Source organism: Phasianus colchicus, chromosome 17 (genome assembly GCF_987193195.1).
Source record: "Phasianus colchicus chromosome 17, bPhaCol1.hap1.1, whole genome shotgun sequence".
Lineage (NCBI taxonomy): Eukaryota > Metazoa > Chordata > Aves > Galliformes > Phasianidae > Phasianus > Phasianus colchicus.
In genome coordinates this window covers 2,851,256-2,877,987 of record NC_143452.1, presented here as the reverse complement: position 1 = coordinate 2,877,987, position 26,732 = coordinate 2,851,256, and the positions used below count along the sequence as shown (strand labels likewise).

Here is a 26,732-nt window from a genome sequence, read left to right as displayed (position 1 = left end):
TCAAGCACATTTCTTATCCTTTACCTTTAGCATCAGACTGATTCTCAAATCGGTCCAGAGACAGCGTGATGCAGCGAACCAGCATGTTGGAGTCAACCAATGAACTGTTGATCTGGTTTAAAAATATCTGGAACTAAAGAGAAATAATTCAGCATTCCATTAAAAAAAACAAACAAACAGAAGTTGTCCTACTTGGGCACACACAGATGAGGTCACACAGAACAGCATTTCATACCCTTTTCAGAATGTGTATGGCCTGCAGGTGTAACAAACTAATTACCTCATCAGTACAGGGGAACTGTGAGCCTAAGCAGGAAGAGCTATAGAGTTGGGCAACAGTAAGCTCATCCACATTCCCAATACTGAATAAATACAGTTCTTGAAGGTTATCAGAGAAACCGCCCTGGGTTCTGAGCACCTGAAGCATGCACACCACCAGCACAGGTATGCACAGATGTGGACAACTTCCTTTCCAAAGGGAGAGCGAGGCTAGGTTTGAATGCCAAAACACATCTGGTTATTTTCTTCTCACACAAACACATATACTCATTATTTGTGTTAACCCTAACAAGAATAAAAGGAGATGTATTTACAAAGCCAGGATTGTACATCTCTGCTTCTATTCCCCAAGATCTGCGAGACCTGACAGCAACCAGAGGAAAATTGAAGTCACATAAGCAAGAATAGGAGGCAACTCAAAACCTACCCAAGAGCTGTGCATAAAAGCACAAAATCACTTTGCAAAAAGAGAGTTGCCCATTCTTGATCTACATGCACAACTCAGTTTTCTACGTAATCACATCAGGTGTGACTTAAAACACCTGCAAGTTCAAATAATATCAAAGGAAACATCTGATAGTGTAAAAAGGCATATAGGTGTTTTTAAGTTGTCTCCATTAAGGATGCATTTATTTTTGTAATCAAGCTCCAATGAAACATCTTTTTTTTTTTTTGGAGCCGACCTGAATGTTTGTAGTAGCAGGTTAATCCAAATGACCATGACTTCACACTAAGTGCTCTATCACCTCTGAGCCCTGACCTTGGCCCTGCCCCATCACGTACCTGTGTATGCAGCAACATGTGGGCTCATGAAGAGATTTTGGCAGCTCGCTGTGTGTTTATAGTGCACTGAGCTCAATGGTCAGACCAAGAGCAGCAAACGAATTGGAGTTTTCAAGCGCTATGTTTGATTATAAGAGGGGGAAGCTGACCTGCTGGTGACAGCTTTTACAAATATTTACCTTCTCATCTGTGTTGATGTACTTGTTGAATCTCTTGAATGCATCAATATTGAATTTCATCAGTTCTCCCAGAAGGTCAAAATAACTCTGAAGCACATCCCGTGATTTGCACTCACTATCAACAATGCAGTAGAGAATATGCTGGGATGGGAGGAAAACGTTATTGTCACAGTTGAGCCCATGTTCTTTGATTTAATCACTAATTTCAAGCACTTTTCTGCAAGTTTAGTTCTTAAATTTGAACTAAAGACAAAAATTCAGGAGTTTCCTACATTAAATGAAATTCCCAGTGATGCAGTCTATAGAGCTGGCCGCCCTGTGCCTGGTTGCCATGAGCAGAACTCACAAACACTTTGCAAAACTTGTTCTGTTGCTACAAAGCAGAGTATTTAATGCTGTATTTTTACCCCCATCTGAATTCTTTATTTTAAATCCTTCTCAATTGCTACAGAGCTATGTTACACAGGCAGCTCGACAAGTAATTCATTACCTCCAGAAGTCCCCTCTTTAGCAGGAACATCTGGTCTGCATAGGAGGTGGTGCCTCGCAAAAAACTTTCAACTGCTCTTGCTTGCCAAAACCTGAGAAATGAAAGAAAAGAAGTTTTAATTTTGGAATAAGGATAGGAATTCTATCACAACTACAATTTAAATTTCCTAACCAGTTTCATTCCAATCTGAAGCTGGAGAGATATCTGTTGATCCTGCAGAAAACCACTGCCTGTACTGGGTATGAGGTCCAATGCAAGCTTTGGCACTCTCTCTCACCTGCACTGCCACTGTTAGCCAAGCACAACAAAGCCACATTATCTTCACAGCTTATGGTTTTTGAGCATTTTCAACTGCATTTTCATGTGAGCTGCATGAAAACAAAACAACCTTCCATTCAACTCAAAACAACACGCTGCAATGTAAAGCCAGCCTACCTGAAGGAGGATTCAGCTGGTTCCTTCTTCATGACCTGAAGCAATCTGGTCAACAAACCTCTCTTCCCATCACAGACAAGGCTTCTAAAACATTGGAAGAAATGACAGTGTGACTGGGAGGGCTGGCAAACATTGCACCATGTACAACACTGAAGTGCTCCAAAAGATTGAGCCCACAGCATTCCATACACATCATGAAAATTCATTAACAGTTCTACCACTGGCATTCTCAATGGCTTTGGTAAACTTCTGCAATACCTGCTACATGACTTACAGATAAATCCTAGAAGAAAAACAAACTCCTTTTCTCTCAACATTTTAACAGTAGGACGGGTCAGAAGTTGGACAAGATGATCTGAGAGGTCTCTTCTAACCTTAATGATCCTAAGACTCTACATGAGGTAGCCTTCTGCATGTACTAATGAAACAATAGAGGCTGAAAAGACTGCAGTACTACTTGGATTAAATAGCATCCTCAGTGGAATATTCACCTACAGGAACTTTGTGCAGAAGCAACTCATGTATCAAGAAAAGCAACACGGAAACAAAATACAAAGGATGGAAAAGAAACTAAGTTTATGCCAGAAACCAAACAATGTTGCACATCTGGCTACACAAACCGTTTTGAAGAGGCAGAGCAGGATGCCTTTCACCATGCTCTTTTACTCAAAACATCCGCAGCAGGCGCATTCATGCATTAACCTGGCCATTCTTACCAGCACCTCTGCTAGAGGATCAAGTCTGCTAACCAAACCCTTGTGGGAAGTGGCTTACCTGGCATTCTAGGAGTACTCTGACAATCAATCCTGTGAGTACATCAAGTTTATATTGTGTTTGTATATCAGAGTTAAATGTAAGACCTCGTTAAACTAAACCAGCAAATCTAACAAATATTCAACTGTAGCACCGGAGACTCTGTAAGCAGTCTAACATATTAATCTAATCTAGCTTACTCTCATTTTTAGCCAGTCTTAAAATACAGAATTCAGGCAGACACCTTCAGAAATGCTTATGCAGCCCACAAATTGATACTGTGTGCACAAACTGCTCCTTAATCTGAAAACTGAGATTTATCAGTAACAGCAATTGAAGCAGCTTAATTCCCAGCTGTGTCTGCAATGCCGGTAGTGAGAAAACCCTAACATGCAGCCAAGTTAAGAACTTTATAAGTTTGGGCTCTGAAATCAAAACCCTCATTTTAAGTTGCTTCTGTTTTTAAAGAGAGCACAAGCACACTAAGTTTGCTAATGATCATAAACACCACACAAAGCTGCTAGGCACTTCCTGCTGAAAAATGTGACTGAAATCAAAGCAAATGTGGTGGATGTCAAACAAAACAGGTGACATCAAATTTCCAGTGTAAGTGCTTGCATAATGCTAGCAGCTGCTGTCCTTGAACCCTCTGTCCCTACTCACCTGTCTGTGTTGACAACTGCATCAACTTCAGGGATGTTGGCTTTATGGGAGATTGCACTCAGCTCATTAAGTTCTTGGCTGTTTAAAAGGAGATATTTGTTCCTAAAACAAGACAATTGGGGAGGAGGGGAGAAAAATGTGATGAATCCATCCAAGTGGCAAGCAAACATGCAATTCTATGGGAAGTAATGCCACAGGTCTCTGAGGGCAGCAGAACAAGGCAATCAGTTTTTACCTCTCAATCTCTCACAGCCTTTCACCCTACTACCCTCCACAACTCACTCCCACCCTAGGCCCACCAGCTGCTGTTTTGTGAGCAGTTTCTCACACAACTTGCAGCACCAAGCAGCTCTGAGATGCCTATTCTGTGGCATTCATCATCGTATGGATGGTTTTACAGATATTTGCTTCCAGATGGCTTTTGAAAATCTCAGCAACAGTTTGATGAATTTCTGCAGACATAAATAGTAAACTTCTTCACAGCTTCCAACAGTTTTTCTCCTCCAAATAATGACTATGCTGCTTATCAGTAATTAGCCTCAATTGGAAAGCAGCAACTGCAGGAGCACTCAGTCTTCCTGGTATTTTAAATACTCTGGAATTATTTAAAGGCTTCATAAAATACAGAGAACAGGAATGCATATTAGAAAAAGGAATTTGCATAAATGCTTTATCAAATAGTGTTTTTTTCTTAATGAAAGCCACTGAGTTTATCTGTGGCAGAGTTGTGCAGAACAAGTCTGACAATGCAGAAATTCCAGCATGTTCTCTACTTCAAATTCATCAGTAACAGATAATAAAGTGGTACTTTCAAGAAACACAGAGGAGTACATGATGCAGCAGTGGGTGTGGGCGTGTGCAAAAGGAACCTATTAATCAAAACACAGCAATTAGAAAGAAAATAAGTTATTAGACCAGAAAGGTGATAGGGATGCCTTCTTGCTTCAAACGCTATCTTCCAGATTAGTGCCCAATGAGACTGCCATGTGAAGCTTCTTTTGATCTGCATCAACAGGTTTCTGTAATGAAAATACAGCCTCTCTCTCCATGCACAAACAGTTCTGCAAGTTCAGTTGATTCGCCATTTTACTGCAGTCAGTATCAGGATATAAATACTTCCTCCCATTGTGTCCTCAGCTAACTCCTCTAAACTGTGATTTCATAGAGTTCAGGCAACTGCTTGTTTAAAAACCCTGACCAGATTCCACACATACCATCTGCTCAAATGCTACAGATGAAAGCAGTTTTCTGCCTAAACAAGTCTGATATCTTTGTAGTAGCTACTTAAGTAACATCATCATCCAGAGAGATTTTATTGGAAAACCTAGAGCGATTCCTCAGCAAACAATGCCTTAATGGAGGATTTGTTCCTCTTAAGTTTAAAAGAAGTTCAACAAATCCCTGGTTTACACAGCTAATATTGCCAAATCAACAAGACTGCCACTTCCAGCACACATATGTAACAAGTTTAATGGTACCAGATAAAACCTACACACAAAATACCATCGCTGGCTGTAAATAAGACCAGCGAGGCAGAAAGTGTAGATGTGCATATTTAGAGCAACATGCCACAAATGCAGAAGTTTGTATGGAACATGAAACCATCTTGTAGGGGTGAACTAGAACAAAAGTACACTGACAGTATGCAAGATGCAATTTTTCAAGTCAAACTAGACCAAAAATTATCTCTAAGAGGAGGAATATTTTTCGGGTAAGTCTAAATTAAAAATGTGAACCATCCCATAACTACTCCAGCAGAACCAAGCTTTCATAAGCATGCCTTCTGAAAGGAAGCAAACAGAAGCTTTTTTCCTATTTCCAGACTAGCTTCCTAATGACTAGCTTACAATTAATTTTCCCCTAACATTTTCTGATCAAATTTAACCAGGTCTTCTCCATTGCTGATATTTAGATAGCAGCGACATCTTCCCAGCATTTTGACAGTGAACATCCTATTTTTCACCCTGATATTTTAACAGACTTATGTTCACTCACAGGGAAAACGTCTGATGTGAGCACGTGCCTCACTATTGAATCTCAAGAAAAAGATAGGAGCAGCACCACAAAAGCTGCAACTTTATTTCTGCAGCCAAAAGTGGTTGCTCATCACATCAATGTTTCAGTTTGTTTCAATATTAAGCAAAATGGGTAAGTTTTAATCATCAGACACACTAAAACCTGCCCACTGGAGAACATGGCCCTAGCCTTTTTATATCAGGAGCTTAAACATGAACATCTAAATAGATGTTTAAGGACAGCACAACGTTCCATTCACACAGAGCCTGCACCATGCCCAGGACACCTGCTGTAACTGCAAGCAGGAAAACAATACCACGGAACCACAATGTACCACAGCTTTTCATACTCACTCATGGTGATCACTAAAGCTCTGAAGAAGCCTCAGGAACTGTATCTTTAAAGTGATATCCTAAAAAGAGTAAAGAAACATCAACAAAACTGCTTCAGTATTTTTGGACATCATTAGTCATTAGGCTGACATGAAACAGCTGAATTGGAAACCTACCCAAATCAAACCCATTTGGACAGCAGAGCAAATGATTTGCATAAATAGGGAAGGCTGTACTTCTCAGGCTTCCCAAAAACAGAATAGAACTGGAGGCTTCCAGCAAGACAATGCATGTAACAGTTAATTCCTTGCTAGAACCATCAGCAATTATTTCAACTTCTCCTAGCTTTGGCCTCCAGGAACATTTCTCACTTTCCAATACAGAAAAGAGAGGAGAAGCCAAACTGCCCTCTGATAAATACTACAATACACCACAGAGTGATGTGAAAACAGTAATGTGCAGCTGAAGAACCAAAAAACTCCAGTCCTACTGTGTTTCACTAAGCTTATTATACAAGCATTCCTTTACTCAATACAGTTTCTCAGATTTGTATGATAAATAACATCAAAATCTGTATTTACTCACTGGGCTACAGTCACAGTTTTGATTGTGTCCATGCAGAACAAGAGCAGATGCTGAATGCTTCCTCCAGATCAGTTTGTCAAACAAATTATTGAGGCCAGGAATAAGTTTGAACTCTGCTATCATTTTGTGAACCTGGAAAAGAAGAGAAGGAAGGATTCACTCACTGCAGCCTCATATACAGATACAACGCAGCATGGAAAACACATCATACTCTGACAACAGAAAAAGGAAATTCTTTGCCAAACAACATATGTGTGTAGTAACACAGGTATTCAGCATGGTGTGCTGTCTGGTGGGCACAGACAGAACACACACACTGGGAAAAAGCTGGGATTTGAATTAATCACTGCTTAGACACTGGGAGATCACTTGCAACCCACTGAGAATACACCCAAATGTAACTTCTGTGTCACAAAACTAAGCTGCATACATTCTGCTGCCAGTCACCCTCTGAGCATCCTTTGCCTTTCTAGTTCACACAGCTGAAGCTGAGGTTGTCCTCTGAAGACAACAGAAAGTATGGATACAATTTTTGTTCACACAATCTATAGAGCAGTTGGCAGCTTTCCATATGATCACACTGCAGTTCAGGCACTTGGGTGTGGGACACCACAATGTATTTGAAACAAACTACAGTTAATCATGTAAACTAATAACTGTGGTATGAACAGCTGTTAAATAACTATAGTCCAAGCTTTGATACTTTTGATGTAAGCAACCTGGATGATGATGAGGAAGAGAAATACAAGGTGAGATCCTCAGCAGCTGGAGGCCTATGACAAGCAGTACCCCTCGATATGTTTTGCAAAAGGAAAAAAAGACAGCAAAGCCCAACAAGCTGTAAGAGTTAAGTGCTCCACACAGCAAAAACCTGTTCAGTTACCTGAACGTTAAGTTACATTGTTCCTGTGATGTGGGATTGTAACTAGCAGTACTTAAGCAGATCATTCCAGCTTTACTTCCTCAAATACCTGAACAAACCAAAAGCATTAAAACCAGTGCTATTTTACAGGTTTTCTTGTCAGCAGCAGCAGAACTAATGGGCTTCCTGCATTCCTTTTGGCAGTAGCCACAAACCCTTCCATTAACCTGGAAATTGCATTCTCACTTCTGGGAACCTCTGCATCACCTCACAGGAAGCAGGCAGCTCCTTCCAACCTCACCCAAACCACTCCAACAGACTGCAAAGCTCAGAGTCCCTCTGTGCTCCCTTATCCAAGGGCATTTTCAAATACCCTGACCAAGTCACAAGCTTCCAGTAGAAGTAGCTCTGAGGAATCTGGACAAAGCATTCCCTGCAGCCTGTCTTTTGGCAGCCAGCATAGCACAGATACAACAGGGTGAGTGCAAGTGTGGGAGCTGTCTGCAAGAGCCTGGGTCCCTGCTGTGGGAGGAGCTTGCTGTGCTTTAACTCAGGAACCTGCTGCTCTCCATGCAGAGTGTAACTGCTCATTCCAAGTGACACCTTCCCAATCTGAAATGCATTTGGTTTACTTTCAGTTTGTTGACCTTTTCCCTGACAGACCTCAGCAGGATAAAGCTCCCAAATGACAGTCACTGCCCCTGAGAACCAAACTCACTATAACTACTCCATCACAGAATCACAAAATTGCAGGGGTTGGAAGGGACCTCTAGAGACCATCAAGTCCAACCCTCCTGCCAAAGCAGGTTCCAGAGATGCCAAGACAATTCTTGTTCGACACTCATTCTTCAAACTCCTTTGACTTCCCCCTGGTGCTGCCCAGCCTCACACAAACTGCTCTGTTGCTTTCTCACCACTAAAACTATTTGGAGTTTCTGCTGCATGCAGTTTGGCTCTTAGCAGAAGTAAAAGAGCTTGTCACAATAGAAGCATGCAAGACATACAATAAATCAAATCCAGTTCTGAACAATCTCCTGAGAAGAAGAAACCACAAGCCAGTTTTACCCCAAGACTTTCCATGAGGGCAGAGGAAGAGTAAGGAGTTTTTCTAGCAAATAAAAACAGGAGTCAGCTTCAAAGCTAGCTACTTCAGCAGCATACTTTCTCTGGTTACTATTATATAGAATTTCTTTCTAATGCAGAGTATCCCTTCGGAGGGTCACAGTGAACAGACAAGTTATTTTGCAGAACTGTACTACAAATACACTTCTACTTTAAATTCAAGATAATATAGTTACAGGATTGTCTATGACAAATATGTGACACCTACAGGGTAGGAGGTTACTAGGAAAGAACAAAATGCACATGATAAGTGTGCTCAAGAAACAGCCCCCAACACAGCTAACTCTTGCTTGATACTACAGCCCTTCAAGGAGATGCAAAAAATCCAAAAACAAACAAACAAACAAAAAAACAAACCAACCTGGATCTTCCCAGTTTTTAGGGCATCCCAATACCCTGCTATTCCAAGCTACTCAGCTAAGCTGAGCAGATTGTCAGTACTGGAAATCTGTGAAACCTGCACCAACAGATTGCTGCTTCTTTCCCTCCTCAGTATGCTTTTGACCTGTTTAAAACCCAAATACAGCCATGCTGTGGTGATAGGTTCTTCAGAAGTTACACAGGATAGGGAACGAATTATTTATTTTTTCATTTCAAATGCAAGAAATGCAAATGGAACATATGAACAGGACTACTATGAAGCACCTAGAACTGACAAAACTGAAGTACATCATCTCAGCTTTATGCCTTGGGCTTTGCCCTTCATGTTTCTGTGTCCATGACCTAATTAATGAGTGCTTCAATCTAAAGGGATAACTTCTGCATGTAACCATCCACAAATACTCACCTGATTCCTTTGTCTCCCCATGAGCAATACACAGAGAACGTACAACACCTCCAGTTTATACATGATCTCGTGCATGATCTTCATAGACTGTGGAAGCTGTGTTCGTGTTGAGGTGTTGGCCAAACCACTTTCATCAGAAGACTCTGAACAAGATGGCAAAGATGTGAGCCTGAGGCAGTTTCAACAGGAAAGGATTTGTTACAGTTATTACTTTTACACTCAAACACAGCAGATGTAAGACCAGCGTGGCTGCATGAATCCTCTTCTCAACTAAAAGCAGTGGCATACAACAAATAACCAATTTAATTTAAATGCAAGGGAAGGGGAAAAAATACAGCTGAAATTTTAGAAGAGATAAAGTCTGACTTTTTAAAATTTAATTTTCCCATACGCTAAATGACACCATATACATCAAAATAAGCAAGATCAACTAATATGAATTAATATACCAATGAATCAGAAAGAACATGAAAGAAAAGGTAATAAAAATAGGGTCAAGAGCATCAGAAATATTTACTATTAATTTACTTGCATTTTGTACCTCAATACCAGTATATATTTAGGACACAGTTAAGCCATTTTCATGCCCTATTATACTACAAAAGGCAGAAACTGGATGCCACAAATTCAAGTGGAAAACACAGAAGTTGTGAGTGACACAGATAAAGTAAATAAGGACAGCGAAACTTGCAGATTGCAGTTCAAAAAGGAAAGAGGTCTTTATAACACTCATAACTAAGCTGCAAACCAGCCTGCTAGAGGACAGTGTGAGTGCTTTTTGAAGCCATGTGAAGAAGCATTCAGTAGACAAGAACATGGAAGAAGGAAACCATGAAAGGCTAAAAAGCACAGACACCACCTTTGACTCATACATCCCTAAGCCACAAGTCAGTGAAGACTGAGACAGTATTCTGGGAAAGTATGTCTAGCTTTGCCTGCTAACTGATGTTGTGGGTCAAGAGCTGCAACTGAGCACGTTTATGCATACCTCAGCAAAATCGCTCTCTGAATCTTATTTCAGACTACACAGCAGCCCCAGTTTGCACCAAAGGCTATGCATAAAGGTAGGTACAAGATGCTATTTGAACATTCACATCCTTCTCTTGTGTATTTCTCAGAACTTTTAATAATTTCTACAGAATTAACAAAGCTGGATCGTGATGAAAGCCTCTAAGGCTGAGCTTTCTAAGCAAGAATGCAAATTTTCAGATACAAAAAACTGGAAATAACTCTGATCTCATTATTTAGTTCTCTGAGTTAAATGAGGCATACCTTGCATTTTTGCAACACTGCAAAAACAAACCAGGCCCTTATTTCATGGCTTTCTCTTAAGGTTGTATTGACACTTCTGAACAGTCCCCTGGAAGAAGCTCCCCCACCAACTGACCCCACCTTGCTGGAACTACTCTTCCTTCTGAAAGAGGGGGTTGCTTGCTTCATGTGAAGCATATGAAATGAGCAAGTTTTAATAAGTTTTAGAGCAAACCCTGGTAAAGTCACTTACCCCACTTATCAGATGTGTTCTTGTCACCGAGGGAGATCAGTTTTTTGGGTATATAGGATTACAAATAAACAGTGTGAAAAGGATATATTTTTTTCCCTTTTCACTAACTTTAGCTCATGAAAACTAAGTCAGTGCTACCTGAGAACAAAATAGGAGTCAGACCTAAATGCTGATATTTCAGTATTTCATGCAAGAAAAACAGAATTGGTACTATTTGAAAGGAAAAGCACCAAATGACAAACACTGAAGATGATAAAATACGCATTAATTAGTGGTGGCTAGAGGAATGCAGGCCAGATACCTGTACTGCTCTGCTCTGCCTCTTCATTTGCCACTCTCATCAATGCATCAAGGACGAGGGCATTGTCCAGCCAGGTGTACCATTCTTCTAGCTCCTGGAGGAAGCTGGAGGTGCCTGTTGTTTCAGACACCTTCCGTGTTGCCAGTTTGCATAATCGTTCAATGAAACCTGGTATATTCAGAAGTGTAGCTGAAAAAGAAAAATCGTTTTGTGATGATTCAAGATCAGAAATGCAACAGTTGTCAAATCCTCTATACCACCAAGTATCAAAACATCTGCATTAGTAATACGAAGGAGTACAGAAAAACGTATTTCCTCTAGTTGAAAAGATCCAAAGATTGAAGACTGACTGCACTCTCCTGTTAAGGACTGGAAGACAGCATTCATACCCTAGGCATAATTCAGCACTGACCTGGTTTATGTAAGACTTATAGTGGATAAAAAGTAGCTCTACCCTACTCTGACTGCTTGTTTCTGGCCAATTCCCTTTTGTCAGCACTGCTGCTTTCCAGCCCACAGAGAGCCAGTATCAAGAAATTAATCTGGCTGAAAAATAAGCAGGAAGAAATAAAGCAGCAGCCCTTAGAAGGGCCAGCTCTTCCTCCCCATTCCTCTGCACGATGCCACCTTTTACCTCCTGCAGTCCTTTGCCTCAGAGCAAACCAAACCAACTCACTTCACTACCTGTCTGGAAAAGGCTTCGTTTTTTATGTATTAGTTTCCTGAGCTAGTTCACCACAGAGCAGAATGGGAAGGGAGCACATGACATCTGCCCCAACTTGGAAGATTACAATCATTGTAGAACTGCACCCTTAGAAAGAGCAATGAGTCCAAGGCCAGAAGTCACTGATCTGTGAAATCTTTGGGGAAGGGCTTGGAAGGTGTTAGGAGGTACATTCTGTCCCAGTGTTTTCAAAGAATTGTAATTGCAGGACCTGTTCATTGCAGACATACGTTTAAGTCTTTGCACTTGCAAATAAAGTAGAAAAACACAAATAATTTAGCCATCAACACTATGCTAAGAGCTGTGATTCTGCCCACTGGTACCATCTTGAAAAGAATAAACTCTCTGATAAAAGTTTTAAAATTGAATATGCTTTATAATCTTAGACACAGTTCTGACTGTGCAAACAAGAAATGGTTAGTTAAACATTTGCTTGGGTAAACTCAGCTCTGCAGGATCCAAGCTTATTGTTCAAATAATTTAAATTAATCTTTGCTCCCACACCAATGTATGTCCACTGCTGTTTACAAGCAAGCTCTGGTGACCACATGGCAGAAGACAATACACTCCTGTAAAGTTTCTCAGCTTCTGCCTGCCATATTACACTCTCCATCTCTCACTCTGTGCTCCAGATCAGGCAGTGGTTACAAACAGAGCTCTATTGCTCATGGCTAACGTGGAATTCAATGAGAGAAGCAGCTCCAAGCCCCCCCAAATCCCTCCCCTCTTTTTTTTTTTTTTTTTTTTTTTTTTTGAGTCCTGAGATGGCCTGACATACGCCTACAGAAATGCCTGCTTCAGAAACTCAAAAGCTTTTCAGTATATGAAGAGCTGAAAATAGCAGACTCCATCTTTGAGGGTATTTTAATTCAAGTTTCTTGCCTGGAAGGTTGAGTATGAATTCAGGACTTGTGCCTCTAAGCAAGGTTTCTGCATCTCTACACAGTAAAATGAGAAAATGGGCACTATGTCCCAGGTTTAAGTTCAGATTGCACCCATAGATCTCAAGGGCTGGTGTGGTAATTGTAGACAATGTGACTAACATCAAACATACTTTCCTTGTTGATAAAGACAGACATCCTGCTCATGACAACGCCAGAGAAAAATCAGAGAAGGGACTACTCTGAAAGCAGCAACAAAGCTTGTAGAGATTCAGTTCAGGAATTAAGGAGGACATGAAATTAATGAGATGCTAAAGGAAAGGTCACGGAAACAACCAAGCAACAGAAAACAAATCCAATTATCTTAAGCCAATTCAGTTGATCAAAGAGGGCTAAAATGACAGAACTCAACTGATCAAATTACTGATCACATACGAAAGTGAAAGCTACAAAGTTTCATTAACTGAAAAGACCATTTCTATTCCCTTTCTTTGAACAGTCTCCTAAAGACAAATGCTTTTTAAGATGCATCACTCTCAGCATCTGCTAAAAACACACTACAGAACTGACATCGAGAAGAGCTAAATTTTAAATGGTTGTCATTTTTCTGCATTTGTTCACAACATAACAATTACCTTGATTAATTTCAGCTCGAGAAGGACCCAAGTTTTTTTTCTGCTGGGCATTTTTTGCAAGAAGTGTGTGCTTGTCATCGCTTCCTGTGTCAAGTTCAGAAATTGTGACAGCAAGGATTCTGCAGAAGTTTGCAAGCTGTTGCTGATCAAAACTGGACACAAGGCTTGCAAGATTGGGAATATCATCCAGTTGTATCATTTCCTGGAAGAGACAACATAATCTGCTGAGTAAATCACACATGCTATTCAATAAGGGAACATATGGCATGGCCTGAAAGTTTCATCTGCAGTTCCTCCCTGGTGAGATTTGTGCATCTCAATGTTAGTAAAAGAGAAGCAAATAGGCGATGACAAGTGAAGAGTTTGAAAACAGCTGTGCATCTGCAATTGGCATCACTTATGTTTATCTATTCCAGAAGGATACAAATGCATCCTTAGTCTTCAAAGAACCCATCCTTTACGCATCTACATTGAATTGTGTCAACTTCTTCAAAATTGTTTAATAAACCACTGGCATTCACAAATTAAGTTTCAAATTTGTTCTCTGCTTCTATCTGCAGTCTCTTGAAGGCTCACAGATTACAACAGACTCCTAGTTTTCTTTTCCCCCCAGTCTTCTTCATTAAAAGATATAGAAATGATGTTGAAACCATTTTCAGCATAAACTTTTACGTTAGGATGAACTAAGATAGTTTCCTTCCTGGGGAAGTACAATATCCTCAACTTCAGTCAAAACAAAAAAGCAAAATCAGCAAGAGCTGCAAGGCTCTGACCCTCTCTACATTAACACATAAGGTACATTTCCTCAGGGTTACACTCCAGATGTTTTATTTGCACTACATCAAGGCACAAAGTTGGAATGACATCAGCAAGTACTTCAGTGCAGGCTCAAAAACCTATTTCATGCAGAAGATCTCAATGCCTTCCCCCACTTCCTCACTGTTCCCCCAGCCTGCAGCAAACAATCTCAGGTAATCTCAGGGACATGCCAAACCCATGGTAAGAGAAAAGCACAAGAAGTCTTCCAGATGTCAGCAGAAATAACAGAAATAATCAATGTGTAATTAGAAGGAAAGGATTATCATCCTGTGCAAGTCATGCAAAACCATTACAAGTAGCCACATACATAATTTGGCTTCTGTCTGAACTGTAATTAAAGATAATGTTGGTGTAAACAGTCATGCTTCAAACAAGCTACAAGAATCAAGAATGCTACCTTAGCGTGTTATTTTCAAAGAAACTGCTGTGTTTCCCCACTGGCCTGAAAAGCCACACAAATATAAGAAAACAGTAACAAACCTTTTTTACTCCCAAGATATCTTCAATGAGCGTTGCAGTTTGTAGGAATGTCTTTTTGTTTGTCATCAGTGTAAACAGGAAGAGCACAAAGTCATTTCTTTCTGCCAATCGCCTCGTGACTCCCTCCGTCTAAAAAGGAGAAGCACAAACAGACCCAGAGTCAGAACCCACCTTGATGAGTCACACATGGCACAGGCACTTACAGAATAGATTTTTAGAGGCTGCGTTACCACATCAGCTGCTCCTGAGACCAGAAAGTACTGTTTATTGTGACCAAAAGTAACTTCCACCCTTGTTTGGAGCTAAAACGGGCTGTGCAAAAACTACAGACTCCAGGATGGGAGGCTTCATCTCAGAACAGAGTTGTTTACTTCCTTAGGCCAAGAGTAAACACTGCATGCCTGGAAACATATCAGAGAGGCTTGCCTCTATTTTCCCATACAAATTATTGTCAGCTCCATTTTATAGTATGCAAAATTCAGCCCTCAAATTCCTCTAAACCGTCAGCATTGCTTTCAGAGCCTGAGCAACCAGAATCCAGTGTCAGCCATAACAAACCTAGCAAAGAACAGAACAGTCATACTAAAGCATGCTAAAGAGTAACTTCTGGGGTCCCCACACACTTCATTACAGTTACTTTTTGTGCTCTCAAACTGCTCAGTTTGCAGAAGTTGCTTTAGCTTTGGTTTAAGAAAAATAAAACTAGTGTAAGTCAAGTGAAGTGCCATTCCTTCTGTTTTCCTTTCAGTACTCAGATACAGAGTACTCAAACTCTCGAGATAAAGCTGCTGTCTTTGGAAGAGTTCCAGCCCAGTAACTACCTTCTTGGTTTGTTTGTTTTTTTTTTCATTAAACAATGCTCCCTAGGTTATGACATAATGAACTGTGTGATTAAGTAAACAATGCTGAGGATGTTTCCTGTAAACATAATGAGAGGCATGCCCTTCTACAGCTGGCAACTGAACTGATTTAGTATATGAAGAAATTGCACAATTGAATTTAAAGTGTTTGTCAGCAGTGTTACTGAACAAGATGCAACATAGCTTGGGTTACACTGTGGGCATCCATTCCCAGTTTCAAATTTTAAGTTTGAATGCATGACATTAAAAAGCTTGACCAGCTTTCTAATGGGAACATGGATACTCAAAGATCTAAACAAGAGAAGCTTGAAAATGTGCCTAAGAAAACAAAATATTTGAATAATCCACAATATAGGGTGGTCGTGTATTTATCAAAAGGAATTGTAATGACAAGTTTCAGAGTAAGTTCAAATTAAGCCTAAAAGCGTCTGTTATCTCATCAAGTATAAAACAATCATATCATATAAAACACAACCAGTGTACTGGTCAGGCTAGAAGAACACTTTTTTTTTTTTCCAGCAGTTGTACTTACACATATACACGTGTTGTACAGTATGCTTAAACAGTCCTTGATGAGGTCATCGCTTACTGCAAAGGAGAAAACAGACATTTGCTAGCTTTATGGTAACAAGGAACACTAACATCCAAAGCAGTGATACGAACAGCAATGAAAAGACCAGACTAAATGCAGGCTTACATCATACCTGCAAATGCTTGGAGAAGAAAAAACAGAGGAAGAATCACTACCTACCCTGTTTGCTTGCTTTCTTCCACAACTACTACTCACCTCTGCCTTGGACTTGCAGACAATAAGATGTACCTGAGGTCTAGTGCACAGCTTAGTCACACAGAAGTAAAAGATAGAGTGTAAGCAAGATTTCAAAAAGGGGAGATGGAAATCAGAAATTAAAAGTCTGTCAACTGAAAAACTGCTGACAGACTATTAATTCCAGTTATTTTTTTCATGTTTAATAAGTGCTTCTTCATGCAGCATCAGGAATCGTTAGAAAAACTTTCAATTTTATTTATTCCAGCATTTCAATATTTAAGATATATTGTCGGTACAGACGTACAAGAGCTGCCTCAAGCTCAAGTCATTTCACCTTTGAAGTTCTCTGCCTGATGGGCATGGCGCATAGCATGACATTTCCTCAGAAGGGTTGTGTGGAACCAACAGAATCACAGACAACATAAACGAAAACACTAAATTCAAGCTGCTCCAGCAGGAAAGCTGCCCTGAAGCCATTGCTCCTCATTAACAAATGCACTTTACAACGTTTTGGAAATTACTAGTCACTATGTCTAGGTTAGGAAAACAGCATACCTTTCATTTGCTTACAATCCATACAAATCCTATTACATAAATAATGTTACTGGATTATTGTTAATATTTGTTATCAGTAACCAGTTAACAGCCACAGTAAGATGAAAAGTTTCTAGTGTTTGTAGATTTTCTGCATTGAGAAAATTTATGCTGATAGCATGAATACTCCTGAGCTACATTTTGCAGCAGTTGAGTATCCTAAATCCCAACATGAATCAGCACTACAGAAAATAAAGACACCAGTGATTCATTTTGGAACAGGAAATCCCTGGCATGGAGAAAAGAGCAACAGAAAAATGGAACAGCTCATGTCTCAAGAAGGGTACACAGCAAGAACGAAGGAATAGGCAGCACAACTATTTACTTACTTTTTTGTTTCTTTTTCTGTGTCATAAGAGTTGGTCTCATGAGAATTTCTACTAAAAGCTGAAACGACAACAGACACAGAATAATGGGAGTAATAACTGGGATACAAATAACCAATTAATTTATCAGTGACAAACCCAAACTTAGTCCCACCTCTGCTGAAATCACTAAGATTCAGCCTCCAGAGTAAAAAAAAAAAAAAACACTGGTGTCAAAATTAACAGAAATAGCTGTGTTCACCCTGAAGAAAGAATAACAGTTTATATTATATAAAACAGTCTTCCTATGGCAAACTATTAAGAATGTGAATCTACAAAGAAAGTAATTTCACATACCAGGTAACATGAAGGACGGGTATCACACATCCCCCAGAACAATGAACTTTTAGCAATTTTCAAATATTTAAGTATTAAAACAGAAGTGCTTTGCAGTCTTGTAGCAACTGCACTTCAACAGGAAGCACCACTATTTCTATTTTAAAAATAAAAAGTATTGTTTTAAGCAGTTTCATATTATGCTCCAAATTTATTGGGTAGCTGAAGAACTTTGTCCTCAGTTGACAAGATGTTAGCAAGTAAGCCAGTGTTGTTTGCAGAACAATACATCCTAAATAGATGTTTTTGAAACAAAGGCACACTGTTGTAATAAGAGTGAATCAGCAAAGAGACTGCAAAAACCAAAAAGTCAGTCCACTGAAAAACACAAGCCAGACATTTCTAATGAAAGTTAAGATCACAGTGGCTGATGACTGTGAATTTGAGTAGACTCAGGTATCTGTGTAACACCAAATTGCAACAAATAGAATAAAAGAAACTGTCAGAACATCTACACATAAACCTAGCAGCCCTTCATTTTTTTTTTCTATAGATGAAATGGTGTGCATTGCATGCCAACAATAAACACAGACCATTCTGCTAACAGAGCACACTTACTGTGCTTAAGAAGTCCTCCCACATATCCTTCAGAGGTAAATGAAATACTCAGTGCTATAGTACTTAATCTTACAACTAGAAATCATTTGAAACCATTTCTTAATATCCTAGAGGTCTCGTAGCTCATTAGGCTACCTGAAGAAAGAATTCAATCTTTTATGTAACATGAAAAGTGTCTCTTCTGCACTGAGGACTCCGTATCTGGACACAGTACTGCAGGTGGGGCCTTACCAGCACAGAGTAGAGGAGTAGAATAGCCATAATTGTAATGGTTAACATCAACACAGTAAAATCATTCTGCAGATTGCATTTAGAAGAGTCTCAAAGATCCCATTTACGGACATATCAATGGCACAACTATTTTGCAGAAATTTTTGGAAAAACAGCCAACAACAACAACAAAAAAAAAAAAAAAAAAAACCACCAGCAAAACAAACCAAATAAATCATGCTTACATCAACTCCTCCAAACAAGTCAAATGTGTATGTATTTGGGAAAGTGGACTCTTGAGCAGCTTTTCTATCTTCTGTCACGAATGCCATGGCTTCCATTGAAAGAAGTGGAGAAATTTCCTGCATGCAAGGGAAAAGAAGAAAAAAAAAAAAGATGATTCATAAAGAAAACTATTCAGCTGCATATACACAACTTCCACAGAACATCCACGTGATCTACCGACTAATCAATTACATGCATTCCTAGCTCTTATCTACATTCAATTCACAGGTACAATCAGAGAAACAGTTCCAAAAATCACAGTTAGTAAGCATATTTAAAGTAAGCCTTTAAAGAAAGTAACAACAAAACAGCACGTGGATTCCAGAAGAACACAGTAGCAGACACTACCTTTAAGATGCTTTGGCACTGGGAGAAATCGCTGTTTGGGTGGCTATGCTCATATAGCTTTTGTAAGAGCAGGGGAATCCCATTCCACTTTGCTTGTTTATCTCTTTCCTTCAACAAGGCCTCTGTGATCTGCAACAAAGGAAGAATGTAATTCCCACATGTCCAATGTGTAATGCTCAGGAAAACAATCCATCCATAATAACAATACAGGAACATCACAGAAAAAGTGTGTGCTGTAGACAGTACCATAGCAAAACGCAGCCCCTGTCTTCAAGCAGGGACTTATCCAGGGCTAGCAGCAAAACTGTACAGATGGTTAACGTATCTGAAGTAGGACGGGCCTGAAAGCAGATGTTATCATTTTGAATACTTACTCCCATCCCATAGTTTTATATTGATCACATTTTTCAGAGGGATCACATTCACCTAGTTCCACAAGTAGACCTCTGACTGACAAATCACTGATGGAGGAAATTGGTGACCTTGACACTATCAAAGATGATATGAGACTGAAGTAGAGAGCACGCAATGAAGACAGACTCCATTCCTTTTCCCATCCAGTGTGTAATGAGTACCTCCTCAGCCAAGTCCCTGAAGCCACTACTGGTCATAGCAATGACCCAAACCACCAGGACTGACAAACATGCTCCTGAGGAATGTATCCACACCACAGTAAAAATTTCTCCTGCAGTCCTGGGCTGGTCATAAATGGCAACCAGCACCTCCACCAGCAGGGGAACAGCACTGTGTTATCACCTGGGAAGAAGGCTGCAATCACCAAGAACATCTCAACATTTGCTGCTGACATTTTTGCCAACAACTCCAGTTTTCCTCCTTCTCAAAACATACAAAAATCCTCAATATTTATCACAATGTTTTACACCTGAAAAAATTAAGCTGATGCAGCACAATGCTGATGAACATTCCACTCAAAGAAGCTGCAGCAAGTGCTGCAAAGCAGGAAGGCTTCCAGGGTGATCCAGAAGATGCTCTAAAGGAGGAATTCCTCTGTGAAGTCCCCAGTCCAGTTAATGCTAGCCAAAATGTAACCCCTCTCCTTAACAGTGCTTCATTAGAGGTTCCTAACAAATCTGCAGTAAAGACTGACTTTTGTACAGAGAGTTATGGCCAACAACGACAAGATGTCCAACCAGCAAGATTTCTGGCAAAATGTTTTACACACCAATCCTCAGGGAGAGCAGGACCATATTTCAGTGCAATGCTAGTGGATTTTCTCTTACCCCAGACCCACACTTGAAGCTGCCCTTCCTCTGTGCAATCACTCCCTGATCCCTGGTTAACTCCACACTTCCTTCCATGCTCATTGTTCCGAGCTGCAGCCAGGAAATCTCCTTCCTTATTGTTTCAGCCCAGGCATCCTTCTCAGCTATACTTCAGAACAATTCCAAAGGGCTGTTCAGTTCCTGATTAGACACAATTATATGCAAATTTACTCCTATTTCTGAGAATTTAACTCTTTTCTCTCTGTGTAAGATGGCATACAACAAATTCAGAAAATTGTCGTGATGAACTCAGACTGGCAGCATCCTTGAGTCCTCCCCCTTCTTACCTTCCCAGATACATAGGGCTTGTTTGTTTTTCCTTAAATCAAATACTCAAATTGGTACTTAAAGAATCTCAAGGCTCTTAAGGGTCTGTTTTTCTTGTTACAAGGAGTGATCAAAGCAGTATGAGCAAGCCTGGCCCATAACGCTGCTCTCTTCAGTTTTCAACTTTTCTCATATTTCCAACTTGGAATAAGAGTCATCAACCAGCATTGCTGGGGAATGACGCAGAGCTCCTTCCATGGAGGCTGTTCCTACAAGAAATGGCAGGGCAAAACCAGAAATTCAAAATGGCTTTGCGTCACTTGGGCTGTGAATAATGGGTCAGCTCCTTTGAAGCCACAGATCCACATCCCTCCCCCTGCAGCACCCAGAGCACAAGGAGCTCTGCCACTGCCCCATCTCAGCGTGGGAGGAGCACACTGCACCCAGCTGCAGGAGGAACCAGATTAATTGCTGGGTAAAGCACAAAGAAACCAGCTATCTAGATCCAGCTGATGGAAAAGATACTGCAGGCAACACTGAGGGCCACGGGCCGCAGCACGAGGTTCCAGGGTGCAGCACAGCACACAGCATCCAGCCCTCAGAGTGGCCAAAAGCCCTTCAGCATAATAAAGCCCAGTCCTGGGCTTAGTGCTGCATTTGTTAACCACACACACGTACTTCTCAGTTTAGGGCAGGATCTCCACTCTCATTTCTGTACTAGCAGCTCTTCCTCTCCCCAGCTGATGTATTTGTGCTAATCTGCAGAAAACTTCCAGACCTGAAATTCTGGAAGACTGTAGTAAATGTTTCCTTGTTCTCATCTTCTTTTAACTGCTTTCCAAGAGAAATTTTTTCTTCTCTTGATTTAAAACCCATCTTTGGTTTCGCTGCAAACTCCAGCTTGTGGTCCCCATTTTACAGTTATGAGGTGACCCTGGCTCTGAGTATTTCCATTGTGGCAGGGCTGTATTTGCCAGCATGAAGATTTTGGATTCTGTGGATGGATTCAAATTCAATTAAATTGGAGTTGTCTTCCTTTGGAACCATTTTGGTTAAGATGTGCATCTCATGATTTCTGTAATAGCAGCAAGTTACCAATTTTCCCTTATAAGTGAAGTCAGTTTTCTCGTTGCTGTCTCTGGGTAGATATCACTGAGCAGCCATCAGGATTAGTGGGGCCCCATTCCCTCTCCAACACACTCCCTCTCATCTAAGCAGAATAAACCTAACCAAACATGGACTCTTCAGAACTCTTCTTCACTTGCTGGACAGCTGCAGAGTATACCTGAGGGATTCCAAAGGAAGGCTATGAGGTTAGACCTTATCTGAACCTGCCAACCATCCAGCCTAGTGGGACTGTCCCAGCCACCTCCTGCTCCAAGATGTGGCAGCCTGGTTCTGCTGGAAGGGCACAGACATTCAGGAGGATTTTGACACTGAGCTGAAATGCAGCATCGAGTCCCTCCAGCACCACAAGGTAGGGCATGCACAGCACTTCTCTTCAGCCTCTCCAAGAGAACTTCAGCCCACCAGTTCCTAGGAGATTACCCAAGCACCTATAGCTACAGTAGGAATACTCTCCTATTATATACAGCAAGAATTATACACAAAGTCAAAGAGACTGCAGACAAATCTACATACTTTTTCTCCTTCTTCCTGTTAGAAATCCTTTTGGGTTTCTTCAGGGCATCCATTAGCAATTTCCAGCATTCAACAACTACTAACAAATCCCTACTCTTTCACCACACCATAAGCAGCCCTGTGCTCCTATCTCCCTGAATGCACACCCTATCAGCCTAGCTCCCCTTTCCCTTCTCCCCAGCACCTGCTGCTGCCGTGTCCACGCAGGACTGCAGTGCTCCACGCACAGCTCCTGCTGCTCTGTGCCAGTGCACACGGTCAGAGCTGCACCACGTGCTGCAACACCTGTTACCTGTCTAAAGCCTCTTGCAGTGATGATTGCTTCGAAGCCTCTGTATGCTTTATTTCACATTTTACCCTTCAGATGTTTCAGTCTTACTCAGCAGTCATTACAGGAAAGTGCTTTCTATGAGGCTGACATCTGAAAAGGCAAAAACAGTTAACTCAGGTGTCCAGGCATCCTTCACACCACTAAGGGTCTCGTTCTGTGACAGATCTTATTATTTGTAGGTTTGGGTTTTTTTTAGTTCCTTTTTTGGCTGTTGCAACTGTGGATTAAGCTAAGGTTGGAAGTCTCTAAAAAAGCAGAATTTCCATTCCCAGGATTTCTCTCAATCCTTTGTGTAAATGCACATTCCCATGTTCAGAAAGCTTAAGAGAAAAAAAATGGGCAAATATTATGGATTTCACAGAACAGATACAAGCACGTGGCCTCTATGTATTTAGAGGGAAACCAAATCCTTTCTATATCCCTTCCGCCAAGCCTTTTAGGCTGCATCTTTATAAAACAGGAAACTAATATTTGTGCAATTAAATATTTAATTTTCCTCCCTACAGTACTAACTTAGGAAGTTGTTTCTGACACGCTGCCAGGAAAATGATTATTCACAATTTTGGGGACCGTCCAGTCATTTCTTCTCTTTATTGCATTTTCCTTCCCAGTCACTACCAAACATTCCTTTGGCCAATTTGTTTCTTTCCTCTTGCTACTTTGCACACCCTACCACCAGGCTAACCCCTGCCCCATCTTTGTTTTCACAAGGCAGCATTACAGACATACAACCTCAGGCCCGTGCAGAAATTCTGGAAAGCGCTTTAGGAAAAAGTGCTGAAGCCTGCAGCTGCCAGTTATCTGTTGGGTCTTTGGCACACAGCTTTGGGTAAGAACATGTCAGAGGCCCCAATGTTTTATTTGTAAAGGCAACTCCCTGCAGGTGGCACGAAGCTGGCAAAAATCCCCACTGCCAGCCTCCCTGCAGCCCCGAGGTGCAGATTACTCTCTCCAACACTACAGCTCCTGCAAAGCCCAGCCCAAGCCTGCCACCTTCCTCCTGACATCCCAAAAGAGGGGACAAGCCTGGAGGCACAGTGACAAGGACAGGCCCTGCTGCAGTTTCCAGCTTGGTGCAGCCATCCCTGTGAACCCCAAAGCGGTGCTCAACTCCATGTCTGCAGGAAGAGCTGTTCTACGAGATCACACCTCACCTATCTCCAAAATCCACAACCCCCTCTGAGAGCAGGATGACTCCAAAGCAGATCTTCAGCAGCAGCAGCTCTTCAGAACCACCACAGGGTTTACTGGATAGGTTACCAGTGTTTATTTTGATGATTTCATGCTCAGAGAAAAAATAAATCAATAAGATTGTAAAATATTAACTTTTCAGTGATCACTCTTGCCTTGGAACTGCCAGTTTCTTAATCCATTTTGAAAGCAAACAACATGTAAAGATAGCTAGGAAAAGGCAGGAGCAAGAAACTATCACATCTGCAACTGTTTTCCTCCCACTCACTTTTAGTCAAGCAAAATAACACTCCCAGAGACTAACGTTGCCACTTTTCAACATCATCTCCAGCATATGACAGAGCTCTGCTCCCTGTTACATAAAAGCCAGAGCAGGCTGTCCAGCACTAGCTGGCTGTGCTTCCTGAAGAGGTGTAAGCCTGCTCAGAGCAATACAATTAGAGCTGCTAGAGTGGATTATATTCACGTGAACGTCCATTTGTCGTCGTTGTCAGGAGGAAACAAAACTGGTTGGAAAACAAAATATTTTCAGAGATTTCATAATGGCAGGAAATGTAAATCTGCATGATAAGGTAGAAAATGTTTTCCTTTCACAGCAAAATAGTTCAAAGTGGATACAGACTACACTGCTAAGCAGAACAGCAGACTGTGAGACAGAGCTGGAAAAATGGTCTCCCTTTTCCACTCGGATTGTTTCAACTAAGCCTTGGCAGTCCTGTGAGCGTGAGACCAGTGCTGACGATCTGCTCTTGGGACTGCACCAGAAGCATGCTAATTTGCCAGCAAATCTCTGGCTAATCCATTATTATACTGCTTCTCTACAAGGATTCACACTGCTGCATGTAAATATCTTCTGCTTTCATGTTGTAGACGTGCTTTTCACAGCCTGCTTGCAGTAGATGAGGTGTTTGATCTCTTTTGGATGGGACGAAGCTTTGCTTTGAGCCTGGTCAGGTGAACCAAAACATTCCCTTGCCCTGATGGAACTGCAACACAAACCCTGCCATGTGTTATTTACAGTGCCCCTGTGCGCAGCACAGCTGTGCCAGGACAGGCACCACAGGCTAGCCAGTTCACAAGTAATATTTTCCTTATAAGATGTGTGTCACTTCTGGAAAGTCAGTCTGCTTCTTGTTTACTGGCACCTGAAAAGCCCCTTTCACTTGCTCAGTACTAGGGCAAACCTTTATATGAGGTTATACAATCTGAAACAGAGACTGGTGCTCACATCCAGGGCAGCAACTGACGCTAGCAATATGGCTACATAGGATATATGAACAGATAATGGCAGTGTTTACTAAACCCTGTTTCATTCATCTAACATCTTAACAATAATGCATACAGGCCAGCTGCCAAGAACACGGTGACTTGTGGTAGGTGAGAGCAGCAGGAACACGTGGCAAAGATCCAGATTGTAGAGGTTCAGCTGGCCTCAGTGTTGCCAGATATTGACATAGCTGTTGTCCAAATTATTTTCATGTCCTTGTAAGATCAGGCCAATGAATTTCCAGACATATGCCTGTCAATGTTATTCCTACCATCTGAAGAACCAGCCCCTGCTTTCCTCATACAAAAAGAGATTTTGGGATCACCTAAAATCAGTATTCAAAGCTTCATTACAAACAAAGCAAGTCTGCTGTTGCCCACAGAAGAATACTAATTGCTTCCCAGAGCCCAGATACTGAAGTAGCACCAATCTTGTGGGAGAACAGGGCTCGGATGGCAGGAACCACAACAAGCAATGGTGTTTCCCAATCTCTCTGAAGTAAGTGCTGGAAAAGAGTTTCTCCACAGGACACCAGATGTGCAGCTCATGCAGCCTGCAACAGCTTCCCTGCAGAGAACAGTAAGGGCATCGTCCTGACTTTTCTTCCAGACCCAAACACAGCAGTTCAGAAGCCTTCTGCTCTCAGGCTTTTCAAAGCAAATGAGCTGAGAACCCCACTCAAGGGCTCCACACTGCTACTGAGTCAAAAGAGGAAAATGGTCTGATAAACACTGATAAAAATAGGACTTAAAGTACCCCAAACTGCCTTGTGCTTCTTTAAAGGCTAGGTTGAACTGTTTTAAATTTAGATCTATAAATAAAAGACTTGCTTCAAGGTAACAGTACAAAGGCACAATTCACAGAGTTGAAAATCATTCAAGAAGTTGTTCCCCCCTCCCTCAGTCTAAGTGATTCAAAAATGCATTCCTACCACATTTGTGAAACACTGGGAGCCCTGCGGCCCAAGCCTGAAATTTCTCAGCTCAGTCACAATGAAATGTATAAAGAAAAACAAACAAAAAAGCAACAAAATCCACCCTGAATTCAGGCCTCGAGAGAAGGAGGACAGAGAAGGAGGACGTAACTGGCAGAAGCCTCCTAGATTTCTCCAAGTTTGGCCATTTGTGGTCGTTTCAAACAACTGCTAACAGCCCTAAATTAAAACATGGTACAACACTGTGCTTCTCAAGCTAAACAGAGCCCAGAGCAGACACAGCAGCCCAGCACTTCATGTTGGTGCACAACATGGTTACAGGTTTATTTGGCTTAAATTGCTATGGGAGCCTAGAGAATAGAGGCGGAGACGCAGGTTGGTGAGACAACACAGCCCGTGCCTGCAGAATGCTTTCCTAAAACAACCCCACTGAAATAGCTGCCTGTAAAACAGAGTAACAGGGTTAAATACAAGCAAGCAGTGTGCTTTCTCTTAAGTATTAACCAAACTGGCATCTGAGCAAGCAGTAGAACCAGGACAGAGCAGCAGTTTAAAATCACCTCCTGCCTCTTCCACCTACCTCACCTACAGCGTTAGGGATGGATGCTGATTTAGATGAGCAAGTATCCTCCCAGTAATTGCTCAGAAGCCTTCTTAATCAAGGAAAACACCCCAATGTCTGAACTAATGAAAATCGCTTAAATCCCATTTTCACCACATTTTAAAACTTAAGATACTGTTAGCTTAACAAAGCGACCACAAAAAGCAAGTTCTTTACGCCACGCTTCTGTTTCCTACCTTTACACCTTTGAAAGAAACACCGACTGTTGTTTGCAATAAGAAACGAGCAGCGCAGAACCCCG

General features: G+C 41.2%; 1 protein-coding gene across 1 annotated transcript in view; it reads right to left on the bottom strand.

Annotated features, from left to right (window-relative positions):
- TRPC4AP (transient receptor potential cation channel subfamily C member 4 associated protein) overlaps window positions 1-26,732 on the bottom strand; it is a 31,564-nt gene that overhangs the window by 4,260 nt on the left and 572 nt on the right. Inside the window, exons 2-16 of the mRNA XM_031603119.2 lie at window positions 18,956-19,084; window positions 18,568-18,684; window positions 17,183-17,240; window positions 16,023-16,078; window positions 14,631-14,759; window positions 13,332-13,533; window positions 11,092-11,280; window positions 9,287-9,429; window positions 6,516-6,647; window positions 5,952-6,010; window positions 3,583-3,684; window positions 2,167-2,250; window positions 1,732-1,822; window positions 1,242-1,382; window positions 25-133 (exon numbers count right to left, since the gene is read on the bottom strand). Of these exons, the coding sequence (XP_031458979.1) occupies window positions 25-133; window positions 1,242-1,382; window positions 1,732-1,822; window positions 2,167-2,250; window positions 3,583-3,684; window positions 5,952-6,010; window positions 6,516-6,647; window positions 9,287-9,429; window positions 11,092-11,280; window positions 13,332-13,533; window positions 14,631-14,759; window positions 16,023-16,078; window positions 17,183-17,240; window positions 18,568-18,684; window positions 18,956-19,084 (1,741 nt within the window). The remainder of the gene's footprint in view (window positions 1-24; window positions 134-1,241; window positions 1,383-1,731; window positions 1,823-2,166; window positions 2,251-3,582; window positions 3,685-5,951; window positions 6,011-6,515; window positions 6,648-9,286; window positions 9,430-11,091; window positions 11,281-13,331; window positions 13,534-14,630; window positions 14,760-16,022; window positions 16,079-17,182; window positions 17,241-18,567; window positions 18,685-18,955; window positions 19,085-26,732) is intronic.